The sequence below is a fragment of the Lathyrus oleraceus genome, chromosome 6 (genome assembly GCF_024323335.1).
Source record: "Lathyrus oleraceus cultivar Zhongwan6 chromosome 6, CAAS_Psat_ZW6_1.0, whole genome shotgun sequence".
Lineage (NCBI taxonomy): Eukaryota > Viridiplantae > Streptophyta > Magnoliopsida > Fabales > Fabaceae > Lathyrus > Lathyrus oleraceus.
Window position 1 is genome coordinate 497,871,560 of NC_066584.1, and position 20,318 is coordinate 497,891,877.

Sequence of the window (20,318 nt, forward strand, 5' to 3'; positions counted from 1 at the left end):
CATCATGACGGAGGCACCTAGGGCATTGATGTATCGGAGACAACGCCAGAGGACGAGGAAGATTGATGGCCAATGAGGTAGAGCAAGCAGATGAGGTAGAAGAGAGGTAGTCATACATACACAACAATATATTAGTATATAACAGTAGTATTATGGTTTGCATTTTATTTTGACATCATGCTATTTTATTGGTCTCGATTGTATGACATTTTTGAAATTTATTGGTTATATATATATATATATATATATATATATATATATATATATATTATATATATATATATATATATATATATATATATATATATATATATATATATATATATATATATATATAAAATATTCAAACAGATGCATATCCGACCCAATTCACGTGGATAATTATTTCTGAGTGTGATGTATCGTATGTTTTTAATTGTTATGAAGATGCATCTCCGAAATATTATAACATTCATTCAGAATTTGATACGTCTGGAGATGTATCTCCAAAAATAAAAAATATTTAAATAATTTTATGTGGTAGCTAAGAAATATAAATGGTGCATTAAGAAATCTTCCAAAAAAAAATATACCATTGGGCCCAATTGTCACTATGGGGCAGGCCCGACTCTTTTGAAAACACTCGAGGCCCAAGGGATGCATTGCCATTGTACTTCCAAGCCACGTTGACCATTTTTTCTCTCTAACAAACTAAAATTCATTTCCATTTTCTTTCGATACACAACAAATGCATTTCTAAGTTATCGCTCTTCACACTTTCCACACTCACTCCCTCCCTCCTCATTTCTCCCTCTTTCTCTGCATGCAATTCCCGTTCGTCTCAATTCGCCGGAAATGACGAACAAGGGCAAAGCAAACGGAAAGGGTAAAGCTCCCGCCGGGAAAGATTCCGACGGAAAACGCAAGCGCGGTTACGACGATGACAAGACAGGCGGCCTCAAGAGGAAGAATCGAGGAGTCGTTCAGTTCTTCGATGAAGAAGCAGCTGACATCGACGATAGCGAAGAGAGTGACTACAGTGATTTGAGCGATGGTACACGATCATACTTCCTTTTCATTTTCTCTTTCTTTTTGTTCATTTTTGACTGAGAAATGCTAGGGTTTCACTTACATTTTATTGTTTCATTCAGTTGTTTGTTACGATTTATGGTTTGCGATTCTCATTTTTCATCGATTAAATTTCTATTTGTATCAATGTATCATACACGCTCTTATGCAATCTGAAACTTTTGGTTTGTAGATTCTTATGAAGATGAATTTGAGACTTTGTCAACAAGGAATGTGTCAGATAAGGGTCAGAGTAGCTTCCCATTTTCCCCTAAACAGGAGCTTGTAGATGAAGTAGAATATGATAGAATGGTGGAAGAACGAGTTGGTTCTAGGTTTTACACTTTTGCTGGTGATGATGAGTTTGAGGATAAACCAATGGATCAGAGTTCTTTACATCATGCTCTTAAGGAATCAGTTCCAACCATATGGAAAGTTAAATGCACTGTATGGCACCTGAAACTGGAATTTTAGGGATTATGTTAACCATAGTTTCAACTTTTATGTTCATAATATTTTAGGTGCTTCTTTGTTTCATCGTTTAATAAGCTTTGTTTACTACAGGTTGGACGTGAGAGGCTTTCTGCTATCTGTTTGATGCAGAAGTTTGTTCACCTGAAATCACTTGATACTAAATTGCAAATAATATCTGCCTTTGCTGTAGATCACATGAAAGGATATGTTTACATTGAAGCTGAAAGGCAATGTGATATAAATGAGGTAGATTCAGTACTGGTGATTTTGATTGGTTTATAGCTAATTAGATATAGATTATTATTTGAGAAAGGTTTTTGTTGCTAGTTAAATCTGTTTTTATAAGTTACAAATATCATTCCAGGCATGTAAAGGGATAACTGGTATCTATGCTACTCGGGTGCAACCTGTTCCGAGAAATGAAGTTTTTCATCTGTTCTCTTTTAAAATTAAAAAACCCGAAATTTCTGAGGGCATGTGGGGTCGCGTAAAAGCCGGTAATTACAAGGGGGACTTAGCACAGGTATTGCATGAGTAATGATGTTGATTTTTCATTGCTATCCAACTCGTGAAATGCTTATTCCCTTTATCTATTATTTTATATTGCCAGGTTGTAGCAGTGAATAATACGCGCAAAAAAGTTACCGTGAAGCTGATTCCAAGAGTAGACCTACAGGCTCTGGCTGCCAAATTTGTAATCTACCTTCTTCACATGATTTTCTCTACTTTTTCCTTTCTATTTACTGAAGTTCAACTGTTAGCTTTGACTATTCCTGTTTCCCTTTAGGAAAATAAGATTAGAGACTAGTACAATTATTTGCATAGTATACCTGCATCCCGCATTTGGAAGGTCATGATGGATCATGTCAAAATCACATCTACTCAAGAGTTTTGCAACTTGAATCTTTTTCCAACCCCTTGAATATTTATTTTTATTTGATTCTTTCAATCTGATCTGTTATGGAAACTATTGTAGCAATGCAAAGTAGATTGAGGAAACTGCTACAATTGGGGTTGGACTTGTAACTTGACTCGATGGAAAATTTATTCCTTGTTTTTATTTTATTTTGAATATTTTAGTTACATTGGTTCGTAAAACCTGGGAGGGAATCTAACTATTACCAGATCTCTGTGAATTTAAGGCGGAATTGTATTACGGGTTGTGTCCCGGAGTGATGCGAATTCCCATTTCCACATACTGCTCTTTTGACTTTATTGTTCTTATCCTATGGTTGTGTATATATAGACAAGACAATTGTTGTTGAATATTTTCTCATTACTGTAGGGTGGAGGATGTCGCCAAAAAAACTCGGTACCAGCACCAAGATTAATCAGCTCCAGTGAACTTGAGTAATATTGCATATTCTCATACTTATTTTTTATTTTTTGGATTGTTTGTCTGATGGTTATTTTTCAATGGTTTTGCAGGGAGTTCCGACCTCTGATCCAAATTAGACGTGACCAGGACACAGGCAAGGTTTTTCAGGTTCTTGACGGCTTGCTCCTCAAAGATGGATATGTATATAAGAAAGTACCTCCTGATTCATTAAGTTTTTGGGGTGTTGTTCCCACTGAGGAGGAGCAATTAAAGTTCGGGTCTTCCGAAAACAATGAATCAAATGATATGGAGTGGCTCTCTAATATTTATGGTGACACAAAGAAAAAACGGGTAATAACAGCTGACAAAGGCGATGGCAAAGGAGAGGGCTCATCAGGTTCAGGAAAAGATTTTGAATTATTCGCTCTTGTGTGTTTTCGGTAAGTTTTGGTTAAACTTAGCATTCATGATATCATAAAGCTCCCTCTCTCCCTCTATCTCTTTCTCACTCACACACACACACACATTTCGATGCAGTTGCACACATGCACATCTTGCAGATGGATGATTTTAATGTCTGACAGAGCTTTTCCATTGCAGCAAAAAGGACTTTGGTGTGATAATAAGCACGGATAAAGATGGTACTTACAAGGTAATATTAACCTTATGCAGTGTCATTTGTATAAGCCTTTGCTTTTGAGTGTCTGGTGCTTTTTTATAGTTATATTATAGCTTTTCCGCTTTGTTGTAGATTCTACGAGAGGGTTCAGAAGGACCTGCTGCTGTAACTGTTGAACGAAACGAAATAAAAAGTGCGCTGTGTGATCTTAAACTTAGTGCCCAAGACCTGCACAATAAGACTATAATTGTTAATGATAACATTAAGGTTCTGGAGGGTCCATCCCAGGTCTGATGCTTGTTTCTGAATGGGTTTTTTTTGGTTGTGGTATTTTAGAATCTCTTCACACCTTTTGATATTTTCAAAGCTTTTATGTTATTTTGCAGGGTAAACAAGGTGTAGTTAGGCATATCTATCGAGGGATTGTTTTTGTGTATGATGGAAATGAGGAAGAAAATGGTGGTTACTTCACAGCTAAAGCTATTATGTGTGAGAAAGTCAAGCTTGCTGTTGGTGATTTCAGTGGAACGGGAAAGGTCTAACATCTTTTCTAGTACCCTGCTTGATTACAAACACTGCGAACTTGTGTTGAGTTTTGATTTTTTTACTCATTGATCTTTACTCAGGATGGTGAACCAGGCCCTTTAGTCTTTGATGATCAACCATCATCACCAAGGTCACCACTGTCACCGAAAAAGCCATGGCAAACAAGAGAAAGTGATCGCCAGTGTATGTAAAGACGCCCTTCTCCTAGACATGTCTTTAGATGTGGACACAGTACACATGTTACTAATTTTCCTCAATGCAATAATTGTGCATGCAGTTAACCGTGGGGACAGTGACAGCTTGTTTGCTATTGGCCAGACCTTGAGAATTAGGATAGGTCCTTTGAAGGGCTACCTCTGCCGTGTCACTGGCATACGCCGCTCTGATGTTACTGTGAAACTAGATTCTCAACAAAAGTTTCTTACAGGTAAGCTTATGCTGGTCTTACTCTTGATTCTAAGAATATCAGATCACCATCATCTGTGACAATTTCCATGAACTTGTTATCATCCAGTTAAATCCGAGCACCTTTCTGTGGTTCAAGGGAAGAGTACTGCAGTGTCAACAAGGTATTTATGAGATTGACGTAAAATGTGATTGCCACAACTACTTACTGTTACTGTTTGTTTTGTCTGTTTGTGAACATTGTTCTGAGTTCTTTATGTTGCTTATATCAGTGATGATCCAGATTCGAGTTCATTGAAGCCATTTGATTTGCTGGGTGGCGCTGAAGGCGGTTCTGGAGGTGGGAATCCTTTATTCTCAAATTATTGGCATCTCCTTGTCCTTCAACAAGAATAACATTTTCCGTATAAAACAGTCTTTAATTAACATGCATGACACTTTCCTTTGCTGTGTTCTGTTTGCCATTGATTTTTGTTGAGATTTACATCTTTTCAATTGGAAAGGTTGGATGAATAGTAATGCGGGAACGTCCACCGGAGGCGGTGGATGGAATGCGGGAGAAACCTCCACCGGAGGCGGTGGTTGGAATGCTGGACAAACCTCCACTGGCGGCGGTGGTTGGAATTCTGGACAAACCTCCACTGGAGGCGGTGGATGGAATGCTGGAGAAACGTCAGCTGAAAGGTATACATATTTCATAGTGATAGATAGTTAGTTACTCTTGATGGCTTCAATCTTCATAATATCCTAAAATTGCTCAATAATCTTGAAACAATGTTGTATATGGTGAATGGTACACCCTCCGTCACTATTATAAGCAAAAAAAAAGCTTTTTAGATTCATTGAATAAAGGATGTATCTGGTCATTATTTTATATCAGATACATCAATTATTCAATGAACCTAATTTTTTTGTTGTTGCTTATAATAGTGACCAGAGGGTGTAGTTAATTGTGGATGGCAATAAAATTGGGATTGGCACCGCCATGGTGGGCGGCGTTTCACAAAATCCGCCTCACCGCTCCACTATGGCTGCTATGTAACAACACTTCTTCTCATACAGAAGAGAACAGTCTCTTCAAGAGTCTCTAATTGATATATGAAGAGATTAGAGTGCATATTTGTACAATTGCATTCTTGTTTAAAAAACTCATGATAATCGTTTTTGCTAAGACAGTCTTTTGTTCTTATTTTACTTTTTAGCTTGTATTTTATTGCTCTGTTTTTTGTTCCCCTCTTGTCTCATGATATTGTGTTTGCAGGAGTGCATGGTCTAACCCTTCAGCTCCAAGTTCTGTGGTATGCCATACTGTAGCCCAAAAATGCTATGCACACTTTTATTCCCCCTTTGCCTCTTTTCTGTCTCCCTCTAGGGTTTTGGTTGTTATTTTTCTGCATTTGTAAATATATTTTTGTTGTTGCTGCAGCCAGGGTCTACCTCGGATCCCCCCAGCTCTCACGGTAATACAGAAGATAACGGCTGGGGCACTAAAAATACTTCAACTCCAAAGCCCTCGTGGGGTGCTGCAGAGAACACGCGAGTCACATCTGAGCCTGATCAGTCTGGTGGCTGGGGAAAAGGTGGAGGCAGTTCGGGTCAGGCAGAGCTTAACGACGATCAGAATACTGCCTGGGGCACTACAAGTACTTCAACTCCAAAGCCCTCATGGGGTGCTGCAGTGAACACTGGAACCACATCTGAACCAGATCAATCTGGTGGATGGGGAAAAGGTGGAGGCAGCTCGGGTCAGGCAGAGCTTAATGACAATCAGAATACTTCCTGGGGCACTAAAAGCACTTCAACTCCGAAGCCCTCATGGGGCGCTCCAGTGAACACTGGAACCACATCTGAGCCAGATCAATCTGGTGGATGGGGTAAAGGTGGAGGTAGCTCGGGTCAGGCAGAGCTTAATGACAATCAGAATACTTCCTGGGGCACTAAAAGCACTTCAACTCCGAAGCCCTCATGGGACGCCGCAGTGAACACTGGAACCACATCTGAGCCAGATCAATCTGGTGGATGGGGAAAAGGTGGAGGCAGCTCGGGTCAGGCAGAGCTTAATGACAATCAGAATACTTCTTGGGGAACTAAAAGTTCTTCAACTCCGAAGCCCTCATGGGGTGCTGCAGTGAACACTGGAACCACATCTGAGCCAGATCAATCTGGTGGATGGGGAAAAAGTGGAGGCAGCTCGGGTCAGGCAGTTCTTAACGACAATCAAAATACTTCCTGGGGCACTAAAAGTACTTCAACTCCGAAGCCCTCATGGGGTGCTGCAGTGAACACTGGAACCACATCTGAGCCAGATCAATCTGGTGGATGGGGAAAAGGTGGAGGCAACTCAGGTCAGGAAGAGCTTAATGACAATCAGAATACTTCCTGGGGAACTAAAAGTACTTCCACTCCGAAGCCCTCATGGGGTGCTGCAGTGAACACTGGAACCACATCTGAGCCAGATCAATCTGGTGGATGGGGCAAGAAAAGCGAATGGAGCTCGGGAAACAGTGGAAGCCAAGCTTCAGATGTGAACAAAAGTAAATGGAATTCTGGTAATTCTGATCCCCAATCTCAAGATTCAAATTGGGGAAAGAAAAGCAACTGGAATTCTAGTTCTGGTGGTGCAAGTGAAGGCACTAATTGGAGTAGCAATGAAGGTCAAAATGAAACTTCTAATGACGGAGGTGGGGGGAGGGGAGGTTACCGTGGTAGAGGTTCCTCTGATAGAGGTGGCTTTAGAGGTAGAGGGTTTCGGGGTAGAGGAGAACGTGGGGGCTTTGGTGGTAGAGGTAGATCAGATAACGAAGGTTTTGGTGGTAGAGACAGAGGATTCGGAGGAGGCAGAGGCCGTGGAAGGAATGACCGACCTGGTGGTTGGAACAATAGTCGCGATTCTGGCGAGGATGGATCCTCTTGCTGGAAGAATAATAGTGGGTCTGGGGCTTGGATCCAGAATAGTGGTGACAAGAAGGATGGAGGGTGCTGGAGCCATGAAAATGCAGCAGATAAGGAGCGTTCAAGTAATGCTGGAGGTGGGAGTAATAAGCCGTGGCAGAGCTGGACTTCAGCAAGTGATGGAGCTAGCGGTGGTTGGAACAGTGATGGGCCAGGACAGGGGACAGAGGATAAAGGCAGTGCTGGCTGGGCAAAGGGAACGGATTCTGGAGGGGCAAAGGGAACAGATTCCGGAGCTGGATGGGCAAAGGGAACGGATTCCGGAGCTGGATGGGCAAAGGGAACGGATTCTGGTGCTGGATGGGCAAAGGGAACAGATTCTGGTGCTGGCTGGGCAAAGGGAACCGAATCTGCTCCAGATAAGGGTCAATCTTCTAGTTGGAATGAATCTGCAGCAAATGGTAAGGAATGTCCACTCTAGTGTACATCCGTATTGATAAGCTTGAGATATTTTCAAATGAAAAAAAGATTATGGGCATGCAAAGAATGATTATTTATTTATTTATTTAATGTGAATCAGAAAACAAGTATCTAATTTTGTATATAACAAACTCACTTAAACTTGTGACTGATTTATTATGTAGGTGCTGCAGGTTCGTGGGACAAGAAAAATGACAGTGGTAGCAAAGGTGGATGGTAATTACTTTCTAGAACATGTTAAATGAACCAAAGTAAATCAAGCACAGTAGTTTCTTGCTGATTTCAACCATTTTTGTAAATCCACACAAATCTTTCTGCTGGAACTTGATGTCCATTATGGTAACTTTAAATTATCGTAAACAGATCTGATGAATGACTAACCCTTTCTGCTATGTTTTGCAATGAATGTTCGATAGAATTTGGTGCAGTTGTGTTACTGCATTTTTTGGGGGTTGGTGAAATACTTTGTTCTCTTGTGTTTGTATTTGACTTGCGTTGTGTTTTTTTCCTTCTGGTGAAATGTATATTGTTGCGCTTATTTATTTACAGTGGTGCTTATAGTCTCTTATTTCACATCTGTAATGAAATGGGTTGGTCATATGGCAATTCTCTAGCACAATTTTTAGTCGAGTTTTGCACAATGGGCTTGAACAAGCTATAGTTTTTAACTGGCTTGATGGTATGATAAAAATATCATTGGATATGAATGAATCAATTTTTGCGCATAAATTGTTGAAGGACATCTGACACTTCTTTTGGAGAGCAAAAAGGCCTAACAGCCAAAAAAGAAGAAACAAAAATCCTATGGAAGAATCTGTTGGGAGAGGTCTAACTTGTAAATAATTCCGGCTTTATCATAGAAGACTAGTTGCGGAAAATACTTGTTACTGAAAAATCCCAAAGAAAAGTGGGATTTGTGTTAATTGCCCAATAACTATTGGGTGAGATTGGAAGTTGTGGGGATGAAAAGGTCTTACTGCCTTTAGACTTTTATGTGGTTGGCAGCTTATAAGCGGATCCCTGCCTAGGGCGGTGGGTTTGGAGTCGATATTTTGTGGGTTTGGAGTCGATATTTTGTCTTGCCCAGCTGGCGAGTCGATATTTTGTCTTCACTGCATTATACTTCTATGTGGTCATTGGCACATAAGTGTATCCTTGCCAGTTACTGAAGGAGCGGGGCTTGGGAGTGGGTATTTTGCCTTACCCTAGTTGTGGGAAGAATGTTACGCCTTATTTTGTGCAGGCATGGTCTCCGTCGTGGTCCAATATGGCAATCTATTTTGAGTGTTGGTACATTTGAATTTTGAGAAATAAATCAATCTTTGAGGTTGACTTTCGAAGGTCACTTGATCATGTACGTGTTTGCAAGATGAAGCTCAATGCTTTAGAGTGGTAGTTTTTTTTCTATAACTCGGACATGCAAATCTAAGGATACATAAAAAAAATTGGTTTGTGATGCCTTGGACGTAGTGAGATTTGGGGCTTGTACCTTGCCTTAGATATGGCTTGGAGAGACCGTGTTTCACATCTCATTGTGAAGAGTGATTCTAAAATCCCTTTTGAAACAATTATGGTCAACTACAATCTTGGAGATATGGTTCCCACTTGGTGAGGCATATATGCAACCTTTAACATATGTGCATTGACTTACAAACTGATGGAGACTCTTTCTAGTGAGTACCATTATCTAAAAATGTTCCTGATTTTAGAGATGCTTATGACGCACCTATTAGAAATTTTGGAGATACATAACTGGGAGTTTGGGCGGGATTTTAAATATTCGGTCACCTTTGCATGTCAGATACTAGTATCAACTGCATGATTACACAACTATTATTGCCATTGTTGTATTCTAACTCAAACCCTCGTAAAAAAAACTCCTTCATTCTCAATTTATTTTTTTACTCCAAATTTGCAATCTTTTGGTTCATCACATTAAAGGGAATAATAGAAGATAGAATTTCAGTTAAAGATTCTTTATTTTCCACTGTAATGTTCACATTAATTATGCATTTTTTTTCTTCTGAAAAATGTTCGTTAGTGTCTGAAAATGCATCTCCGGAATATATATGAACTTTTCTGGAGACGTATTTCCAGAATTAGTATATGTTCAATTTTCAATTCTGTTTTCAGCAGTGTCACTTATATGCTGTTATATTGTAATTGTTTTCATTAGCTATGGTGCACCACGATGTTTTCTTAAAATAAGTTGTTATTCTGGATGTCCAAGGCGTTGTCGTGAAGGCGGTGGATGCTGGGAACCAATTTAAAAACGAGCAAGAGTTTGAATCTCGTGATCAAATGCTTCAATGGATTCGTATGAAGGCCGCTAAACTTGGATTTTGGTGTGTTTATCGGAAGATCTGATAATGATTCGGATAGAAGATGCACTTTTGTGAAAATGACGTGCGAAAGAAGCGGAAAATATAGAACTCCTCTCCAAAATTTTAAAAGAGACGACAACGATTTAAGAAAATGTGAGTGTCCGTTTAAGGTGCATGGTTACATGTTGGCAAACAAAAACTGGAGATTTAATGTGATATGTGGTTTGCATAACCATGATTTGTGTAAAAAATTAGCCGACCATCCTAGTGTGTGTCGGCTCATGCCAGAAGAGAAGGAATGCATTACTGGCATGACATTGAAGCTGGTTCAACCTAAAAATACACTTGCAACGTTGAAACGGAAAATACCCGAAAATATATCAAATATCAAACAAGTGTATAATATTCAGTACCTAACTAATAATGCGCTTAGGGGGGATAGAACTGAAATACAATAACTCTTGAAACTGTTGGATGATAACAGTTACGTGTCTAGATACCGAACGTGCGAGGATGGAGTTATTGTTAGAGATATATTTTAGACTCATCCTGATTTCATAAAGTTGTTCAAAACGTTTTCTATTGTGCTCATACTTGATTCAACCTACAAGACCAACAAGTATAAACTTCCATTATTGGAGATGGTTGGTGTTACCTCAACTGAGAAAACATATTATGTTGGGTTTGTATTTCTTGAGTGTGAAAAAGAGGATAATTTTACTTGGGCCATAGAGGTGTGTCAGACACTGTTGAAGGACCAAGATGAGACGCCTAAAGTGATTGTTACCGACCGTGATATCGCCTTGATGAAATCAGTTGTAAATGTATTTCCTTCTTTTAATGCATTACTTTGTAGGTATCACATAATAAAGAATGTGAGAAGTCGGGTTAAACCGGCGGTAGGGATGAAACAAATAGAGTCTGAAGATGGAAAATTGGTGAAAGCGGGTACGAGTGTTGAAAAATAATGGATGCATGGAATCGTATAATAAATTCTTCTATACAAGAACTATATGTCGATTCCGTTATGCATTTCAGGAAAGTGTGTGGTCCATATTGATCTATGACTTCTATAAATCAAGACGCTCTTATGTTATATTTTATACAAACTGAAAATGTCTCAAATGTCACAAATAAATATTAACTGGTATGTCGTAAATGTCTCCTTTTTCAACTCTACACTTGGGCGCACGTTTAAGCTCAACGACTTCACTTCCCTCGAAGATATCAAAGATGAAATCCATTACCTCCAATCTTACAGAGGCAATCGAAAGATTGTGAAGCTCGAGTACCATTCACCGCCAATTGAAAACAAAGGGAAGATTGAGTTCAACAAATTTTAGCTGAAGACGCAAACAGATGCAAGGACTATGTGGAATATATTTTTCCGTTTCGAAACAAAAGTTCCGCTCGAGTTGGAAGCGATGTTTTCAAGATCGGTCGAAGATATTCTGAAGATGTTGAAGCGTCCACCTGAATATTGAAGTGTAATATTGCATTCTATGTTGATCTGATCTATGTAATCCTAATTTTATTTTATGAATTTTGATTTCAATTTGGAAAATTACATGTTTTTGGATCTGGTATTAATGTGTCTGTCTTACGAAAATGTAACTACGGAAAATTTCTAGAGATGCATCTCCATAATAAAATAAATCAAACAATAGGGCATCACTCAGTGTGGTATGTGCTGAGTGTGTGTTGGGGTGCGTCCGGAGATGCATCTCCTTAAACGGGAAATAATTTTAGATTTCCGTGTGATGCCTAAAAAGTATATAGGGTGCATTAAAAAATTCTCTTATCCTTTTAATGATTTTTCTGATGCTAGTGTGTTTAGATGATCCTTTTAGGCATTTAACTCTTGTTATCTTATGGGCTTTGGCCCTCTTTTGTACTAAAAAATTTACAAAAGACAAAAAATATAAGCTACAATTCTTATAAAATTGCCAGAGAGAGAAAACAATTTACAATTCTAATGAAATCATTATTGAAAAAAAAATCAAACTTTATCAAACAATCGCTAACTTGATTAACTTTTCAAAACACATATGGAAAAAAAAATCAAACTATCAAATAATCGTTAATTCGATTAACTTCTCGAAGCACATATCACCCTAAAGAGTTATCTTTTAAGAAAATCACTTTTGTGGTGCTAAAAGCTAATATGAAAAAAATAATTAATTTTTTGTCAATTTGATTAACTTCTCGAAGTACATATCACTTTGAAGAACTATCCTATAAGGGAATCACTTTTGTGGTGATCAAAGCGCACATAAAAAAAATCAAATTTTTGTTAATTTGATTAACTTCTCCAAACACATATTACCATGACAAACTATTCTTCAAAGGAATTATTTTTGTAGTGTTCAAAACAAATGAAAAAAAATAAATCAAATTTTCGTCAATTTGATTAACTTCTCGAAACACATATCACCTTGAAGAAATATCCTTTAAGAGAATCACTATTGTGGTGCTCAAAGCACATGAAAAAAAAACTAAGTTTTCATTAATTTGATTAATTTCTCCAAACACATATCACCCTGAAGAACTATTCTTCAAAGGAATCACTTTTGTGGTGTTCAAAATAAATAAATAATATATATATATATATATATATATATATATATATATATATATATATATATATATATATATATATATATATATATATATATATATATATATATATATAACCTTGAAGAATTGTTCTTCAAAAAAATCATTTTTGTGGTGTTCAAAGCACATATAAAAAAAATCAATTTTTCATTAATTTGATTAATTTCTCAAAGCACATATCACCTTGAAGAACCATCCTTTAAGGGAATCACTTTTGTGATGCTCAAAGCACATATGAAAAAAAAATTCAAATTTTTGTTAATTTGATTAACTTCTCCAAGCACATATCATCCCGAAGAACTATTCTTCAAAAGAATCACTTTTGTGGTGTTCAAAGCATATATGAAGAAAAAAAATCAAACTTTTGTTCATTTGATTAACTTCTCCAAGCACATATCACCTTGAAAAACTATCTTTCAAGGGGATCACTTTTGCGGTGCTTAGTCTTTCACCATCATATTAAAACAAGAATGGATAGTTTGACATCTATCAAGTTTAAATTAGTTTCACTCGAAAATACTCAATTTTAAAATTAATTCTACGCTTCTAACAAACTATAAGAAGAAATGGAAAAAAATAGCAATTAAATAAAAGGAAGGCAAACCCCCTAACCTGAGAAGAGAAAAACAATTACCTCACTTAAAATTTAATGATGGTTTGAATTCATGATACATAAAGATATAAACTTTGTCGCATAAATTAGGTTGTGAATGATTTCCCAATCACAATGTAATTTTAAACGAATTAATTATATAAAATTGATTTTAATTAAAATGAGATGAAAGTAAAACAATTTATAGTTGGATAATTTATGTAATATTACGCCCTTTAAAAACCTAATCTAAACATATTATACATTGTCCATGAAAAGTCTACCTATCAAAGAACATAACAAACCCAATAACGACGTCCAAAATCATAAGATCGAAAGTCTTCATAACACGATGACACCACACAAGAATCTTTTTATGCGGTCATTTCTAAAAACTAATGTATCTATGAATCAAGCAACTAGAAACATTGACATGCTCTATTACAAATGAATATTGTGTGAAAGGCTCATTTGGTTAAATTGAATTAATGAATCATCTGAATATTTACATAAATGGCCAAGTCACTTATATAAGCACTTGGGCTGTAACAAACTAACGACCTAAAGCCCAATAAATTAGCTAACTAACCAAAATAATAAGAATATGTAGTTAAGTTTCTAATACCCCTTTAAGTTTGAGGGTAGATGGTGTGAATGCCATTTTTAGAGAGATTGTAGTTGAAACACTTTAAGTCAAGAGGTTTAGTAAAAATATCATCTATTTGTTGAGATGAAGAAGCGAGTAGTAGATCAAACATTTTGAGTTGAAACTTTTCTCTGACAAGGATGTAGTCTAAGTCTATATGTTTGGTGCGCTCATAAAATGAGGAGTTGCTGACAATATGACGCGCATAAGCATTATCACAATATAGAAGGGATGGTTGAGTGAAATGAATGTGCAATTATTAGAGAGTGTTGGTGAGTCATCGAATTTTACATATCGTGGATGTTATGGTGCGATACTTTACCTCTGTAGAGCTATGAGAAATAATATGTTATTTCTTTGACTTCCATGAAATCAAATAGCTACCTAAGTAAATGCAATAGCCACTGATGGATTTCTTATTATTCGGGCATGTATCACAATCAGAATATGAGAAACCTTTGAGTTCTAATAGAGAGGAGGAAGGAAAGAAGAGGACTAGAGTTGGAGAATTATTTAAGTAGCACAAGACTCTAATGGTACCCGTGTGATGGATAGTGGTGGGATTACTCATATGATGACTGAGTTGCCGGACTGCAAATGCAATATCTGGGCATGTGTTTAAGAGGTAAATGAGTTGGAAAACTAGTATTTTATAGGGAGTTTGATCTGATATAGGTGTTCCTTCAGTGGACCGTAAACATGTATCTCTGAACATGGGAGTGCCAACATGCTTTCATCCTAGTAGGCCAGTGTTGGAAAGAATGTCCACCATATATTTTCTCTAACATATGTTGATTCCTGAAGTTGCTCTTGCTACTTCCATCCCCAGGAAGTAATTTAGAGTTCCAAGATCATTGATGTGAAAGTGATGCTGCAATGTTGCTTTAATATGCTGAATAATTTCTAAGTTTTTACATGCAATGATAAGATCATCAACATATATGAGCAATGCGGTAAAGGAAATATGAGATTGATGAATAAATAAAGTATGATTAGTAGAACATTCCTTTAAACTGTTAGATGATAACACAATGGATAATTTGGCAAACCACATCCTGCTAGATTGTTATAAACCATAAAACTATTTCAAAAGTTCACAAACTTGATTTATATAAAAAGGTGAAATGCCTTTGGGTAAGGCCATATAAACCTCCGCATCCAATTCACCATGAAGAAAACCATTATGAATATCAAGTTGGTGAAGATAAAGATTTAAGAAAGAAGATAAGGCAAGAAGAAATCTTACTATTGTGAGTTAGGACATGCGAAAAGGTGTCAAAGAAATCATTACGTTTCACTTGTGTGAATACTTTGGCCACTAAACTTAATTTATGTCTCTTAGTGGTGCCACTAGCATGAAATTTTGTTTTATATACCCATTTACATCCAATAGTCTTTTTACCTGGTGGGAGGGTGGTGGAGTCCAAGTCTTATTGCGAGTGAGACCTTGAATTTTAATGTTAATGGTTTTGATCCAATGAGGGTGATTGATGGCATGTTTGTAAGTGGTGGGATCACAAGATGTAGTAATAGAAAATATGAAATAATAAAATACTGGAGAAGTATTATGATCATAAATATATTTAGAAATGATATAAATAATGGGAGAATCAATTTGGAGAAGGTATATGTATGAGGGGTTGGGAAGGTACTTGGTCTGTGTCTGTGGGAAAGTTAAATAGGAAATCCATGTTAGATGCTTCAATGTCTGAAAGTTTTTCAGAGGAAGTTATTGTTGTGGTAGAAGGGGTGACGGGGAAATGGTTTTCATAAAAGAAATAATTTATAGATATGGAGGTTGATCTTGCGTGAAAGTCAAAGAAGAGGTATCCTTGCCACTAGGGTAGCCTAGGAATAAACTTCTAATAGTTCTAGGTTCATGTTTGTCTCTATGTCTATTTGTTGTGGTGTCAAAGGTGAGGCAACCAAAAGTCTTAAGGGGCATAAAAGAGGGAGGTTCCTTGAATAGAAGGTCATACGATTTTTTTTGAATGGTAGGGCTGCATAACCTGTTTATTAAGTATGTGGCATGACATATAGCAAATGACCAAAAACATTTAAGCAATATAGCATGAAAAAGAAAAGATTTGGTAACACTTAATAATTGTTTGTGCTTTCTTTCAATAATGGAGGTTCTATTGAGGTGTTTCAATACATCTTCTTTGATGAAGAATACCTAGGGATGCATAATAGGAAGGTGTGATGAATTTTGTACCATTATCACTTCATATGGTTTTGATTTTCCATGGAAATTAAGTGTGACAATATGTAATAAAATTTTGAATATGTGTCCTAGCTTCAAATTTGTGATGCATTATAAAAAGTCCATGTGTAACGTGTGAAGTCATCAACAGTGGTGAGAAAGTATTAAAAACCATTTAAAGTATGCACAACAATAGGTCCTCATATGTCCATATGCACTAAATCAAAACAACTAGATGAAATATAATTTCTAACGAGAAAAGGTAATCTACAACTTTTAGCAAGATGATAATCATGGAAAAGAGAACTCTTATGATATTTAATAAAAGGGAAAACATGAAACATTTGTTGTATAACCTCATTAGAGGGATGACCTAATATATGGTGCCATATATCTAATTGCTATGAGGAGTTACATCAACCAAATTGTTATAATTACAAACATTAGAATGACTAGAGTATGTAGAATTTCAAAGAGAGTGATTTTGTGAGGGAAGTTGTGGAGAATGTAAAGGTTTCCATGCTAAAAAACTTGTCCAATCATCCTATTTGTAGACACATCCTGAATATGACAAGAATTGTGTGAAAAGTTGATTTTGTATTGTAAGTTCTGACATAATTTGAAAATAGATACGAGGCTAAAACGAAATTGAGGAATGTAGAGAACATTGTGTAAATGTAAGTGATGGTCAAGAATAATGGTGCAAGAAAAATTGGAAATAATGGTATTCCCATTGGGAGTATAAATATTGATTGGATGAATTATTTTAATATCAGATAAGCATTTGATGTGGGGACATATATGATATGATGCCTCTGAACCAAGAATCCACATAGAAATTTGTTGTAAATCATTACCTATGTTGACAATACCTGATATTATCACTAACAACCTATTATAACGAAGCTTTCACCTCGAACACGCTGAAAAACGAGAGTATAGTTATTGGTAGCGTCAAGCTAACAACCTATTACCTCAGTTTTCTATAAAACCGAGAGAATATATCTATAAGGGGACACTATTTTATTTTTAATATAACCTATTACCTCGGTTTTTTAAAAAACCGAGGGAATATAAATATTAGGGATGTCGCTTCGAATCCTGGTTACTTCATTTTTATGTTTTTTTCAATGGTTTAATTAGTATTTTCACTTGGTGCCTTTCCAGATTCCATTTTATCTTTGTTAAATTATTTTTCTTCATTTTTTTCAAAGTTAATTAGTAAAACTCAAAATATTTGTTATCATAAAAAAATTAGACAATAATACGATTGAAAAGGAAAGGACAATTTTCATTGATAATCAATTACATATTATAAAAAAATAGGACAACAGATAACTATTCCATATATTCAAACTTCTGACTCTACTCAACTACAACAAGTAAACATGTGTTTTTAGCCTTTTAACTATCCCTAACCGAGAGAAAAGTTCAGAAAGAACTCTTCCATATGGTATGAGGAAAGTCATTTCCTTGCAAGAGGTCACAACCATTTCCATTAAGAAGTTAAAAATAGTAAGAGGAAGATTAATTTTAATATTATGGATAAGGAAGTACAAAATATGTTTGTAATCTGAAGTAAGCGTTTCTAGTTATTTCTCTCTTGGATGGAGATTTGACACTAGAAGTTGATGCCAAACTTTTGAAATTGGGATGAGTAGCAGGATTGGTGAGCTTATTGTAGTTAGCATAAATTAGGCGAAGGTGAATTGAGAAGACATTGTTAAATCTATAATGTTCAACACAACTACCTTTCTCTTCACAGTTTATTGTATGAGCAATAAGTGATGGACTAATGGTGATAGGAAAACCATATACATTGGACTATATTGTCTGACCAGATTGCCTGATAGAGACATTTAACCATAACTCTATTACGAGATTAGTGTAGATGGGTCCATGAAGCATGTCAAAGTAACCTTTCAACTTTTGTTTAGAAATAGTTTTCATTAGATCAAAATCTTTGTCTTTCAACTCATCGAAATCAACAAACTTTTCATTGATAACAAACAAAATATTTTCATCTCCGTTGAAGGTTTTTTAGACATTTTTTGAATAAAAAGAAAAGAATTTTAAACTAGATTTGAAGACACAAAGAGATGGAAATAAAATGAAGCCTGAATAGTGTATAAATAAATTGGAAAAGAGGAAGTGAAACAATTAGAGAAGCTCAAACGCCTCATTGAAAAACCAAAAGACATGTTACATTTTGAATATGGATGATCATTACTATTATAGTGATATGATTCAAAGGCGCGATATTTTATTTTTTTAAAATATAAAAACCATATATTACCTTGGTTTTTTCATATAACCGAGGGAAAAAACAATATATTACCAAAATGGTTAATGATGACCATGAGGATTCGACGAATTTTTGATTTGTCGACAATGAGTTTTCACTATGGTTAAAATTGTAGTCAGACGAAGATCGAGAAGTTTTAGGACTTAATAGATTTCAGAGTTTCCAAGATATTCTCTACGTAGTCAAATGAGGTGTGAATGGATAAGATCAACATTTATTGAAGGACACATGGAAGCTTGTCGAAGACTAAGGCTGCATGGAGACGAAGATGTGACATGTTTTGCTTAGTCGACTGTTGTAGATGATTAAATTAGGATAAGTATATAAGTATCATTCACTATGAATTTTAGGGGTCCACAATTGTACGCAATTCTACAAAATTCAAAGTATTTGTGTTATTGAGAAAAGAGTTGAGAATGTACGTATGCGTTCCACTTTTTACAAATTAAAGTCTTTTATGTTCAAATCATTTTCTGCAATTAAATTACTTAGTCATTTTATTTTAAGTTCTTCGCATTTTGATTTGTTTGAAGTTTAGTTATTATTCTCAAACTGTACATTTTGACATTGATGTCAAAATTATTTAAAGTTTATGATTCACACAAATATGTGCTGGGATATTTTTGAGTTTAATCCCTTAAGTAAATTGAAACTTGTTTTTGTTTACTAAATTTCACGGTAAGCAAATTGGCACACTCGACGGGACCCTTTTTGTGTGAATTTATACTTTTTATTTTTATTTTTATTTTTAAGTTCTTCATTTAAGAAACTTCTCATATTATGAGTGTGCATGACACTGAGGAGTCGTATGATAACCAAAATATAAATTAGAAATCCAGTGAAGGGATACGTTAGGAAAATGGTTAGTCCCACACTACTACAAAAAACACATATAATGACGGTTATGAAACACCTATAATGACGGTTGCACGTACGTTGTTAGGTAGCTTATGATTGTATGTATGGTGGTTTCCACAACGGGCGTGTCACCGTGACTATAAGCTACGCTCCGTGCTACCTATCAGAACTGTTATATATAACAATCATTGTGATATATATATATGTAGGTCATGGGTTAGAAACCCAACAACAACAACAATTTATTTGGAATATAATCAACATTTCACCACGGTTACATAAGATAACCATTGTGAAAAGTGCCAGAGTTCATTACAATCATGTAAATCACTTAAACGACTTAAACGAACCATTAAAATATACAACCATTAAAATCAATATAGAAGATAATAATTTGAAAAGTTTAATTATTCTTGAAAAACAACTTAAATGAACCACTGCTTTTCGAATTGCATTCATACCATAATTCATCTCTTACTTCTTAATACGTAGTATTTGATATAATGTCCCAAATTCTTCAAAATAACAGTTCATTCCTAGTTTATTTTGCAAATCATCAATATGTTAGACTAATTTGGGATCATCATCATCGCTATCATGACCATTGTTTTAATCAATGATGAAGATTATTATGATGACAATGATGAAGATGATCTAATTTCTCATCAAATTTGATGTTTTGCAATATAAATTAATAGAGAACGAATCGTTGCTTTGAAGAATCTAGAGGAATAAACCAAGTTCTACAAGTTAAAGAGCAATATAGATGAACTACGAGATTAATGCAATTCGAAAAACATGTTTGATCTAAGTTGCATTTCAAATATAACTTAATTTTTGAATTATTATTTTCTAAATCACTTTAAATGAATGCATGTTCAATGAAGGGTGAGTGAAACAAACAATCTACATACATTATAATTAACTCAACAACAACATATATCAACAAAATAACAACATTATAATAAACTCAATAACAACATACATTATCGA

At 35.7% G+C, this 20,318-nt stretch overlaps 1 protein-coding gene across 2 annotated transcripts; it reads left to right on the plus strand.

Moving 5' to 3' along the window:
* Positions 1 to 687: 687 nt before the first annotated feature.
* On the plus strand, positions 688 to 8,323 carry LOC127098453 (protein RNA-directed DNA methylation 3). 2 transcript variants are annotated; one of them, XM_051037055.1, is made up of 19 exons: positions 688 to 1,033; positions 1,241 to 1,494; positions 1,612 to 1,767; positions 1,886 to 2,044; positions 2,132 to 2,215; positions 2,807 to 2,871; positions 2,950 to 3,279; positions 3,440 to 3,491; positions 3,591 to 3,746; positions 3,845 to 3,994; positions 4,085 to 4,187; positions 4,282 to 4,431; positions 4,519 to 4,573; positions 4,682 to 4,749; positions 4,913 to 5,093; positions 5,671 to 5,707; positions 5,836 to 6,289; positions 6,440 to 7,762; positions 7,946 to 8,323. In XM_051037055.1, exons 1-19 carry the CDS (start codon positions 835 to 837, stop codon positions 7,999 to 8,001), a joined length of 4,032 nt encoding a protein of 1,343 aa, XP_050893012.1. In that variant the 5' UTR covers positions 688 to 834; the 3' UTR covers positions 8,002 to 8,323. The 2 variants fall into 2 exon arrangements, with proteins under 2 accessions (XP_050893012.1, XP_050893011.1); XM_051037054.1 differs by having other exon boundaries at positions 5,836 to 7,762.
* Positions 8,324 to 20,318: the final 11,995 nt, after the last annotated feature.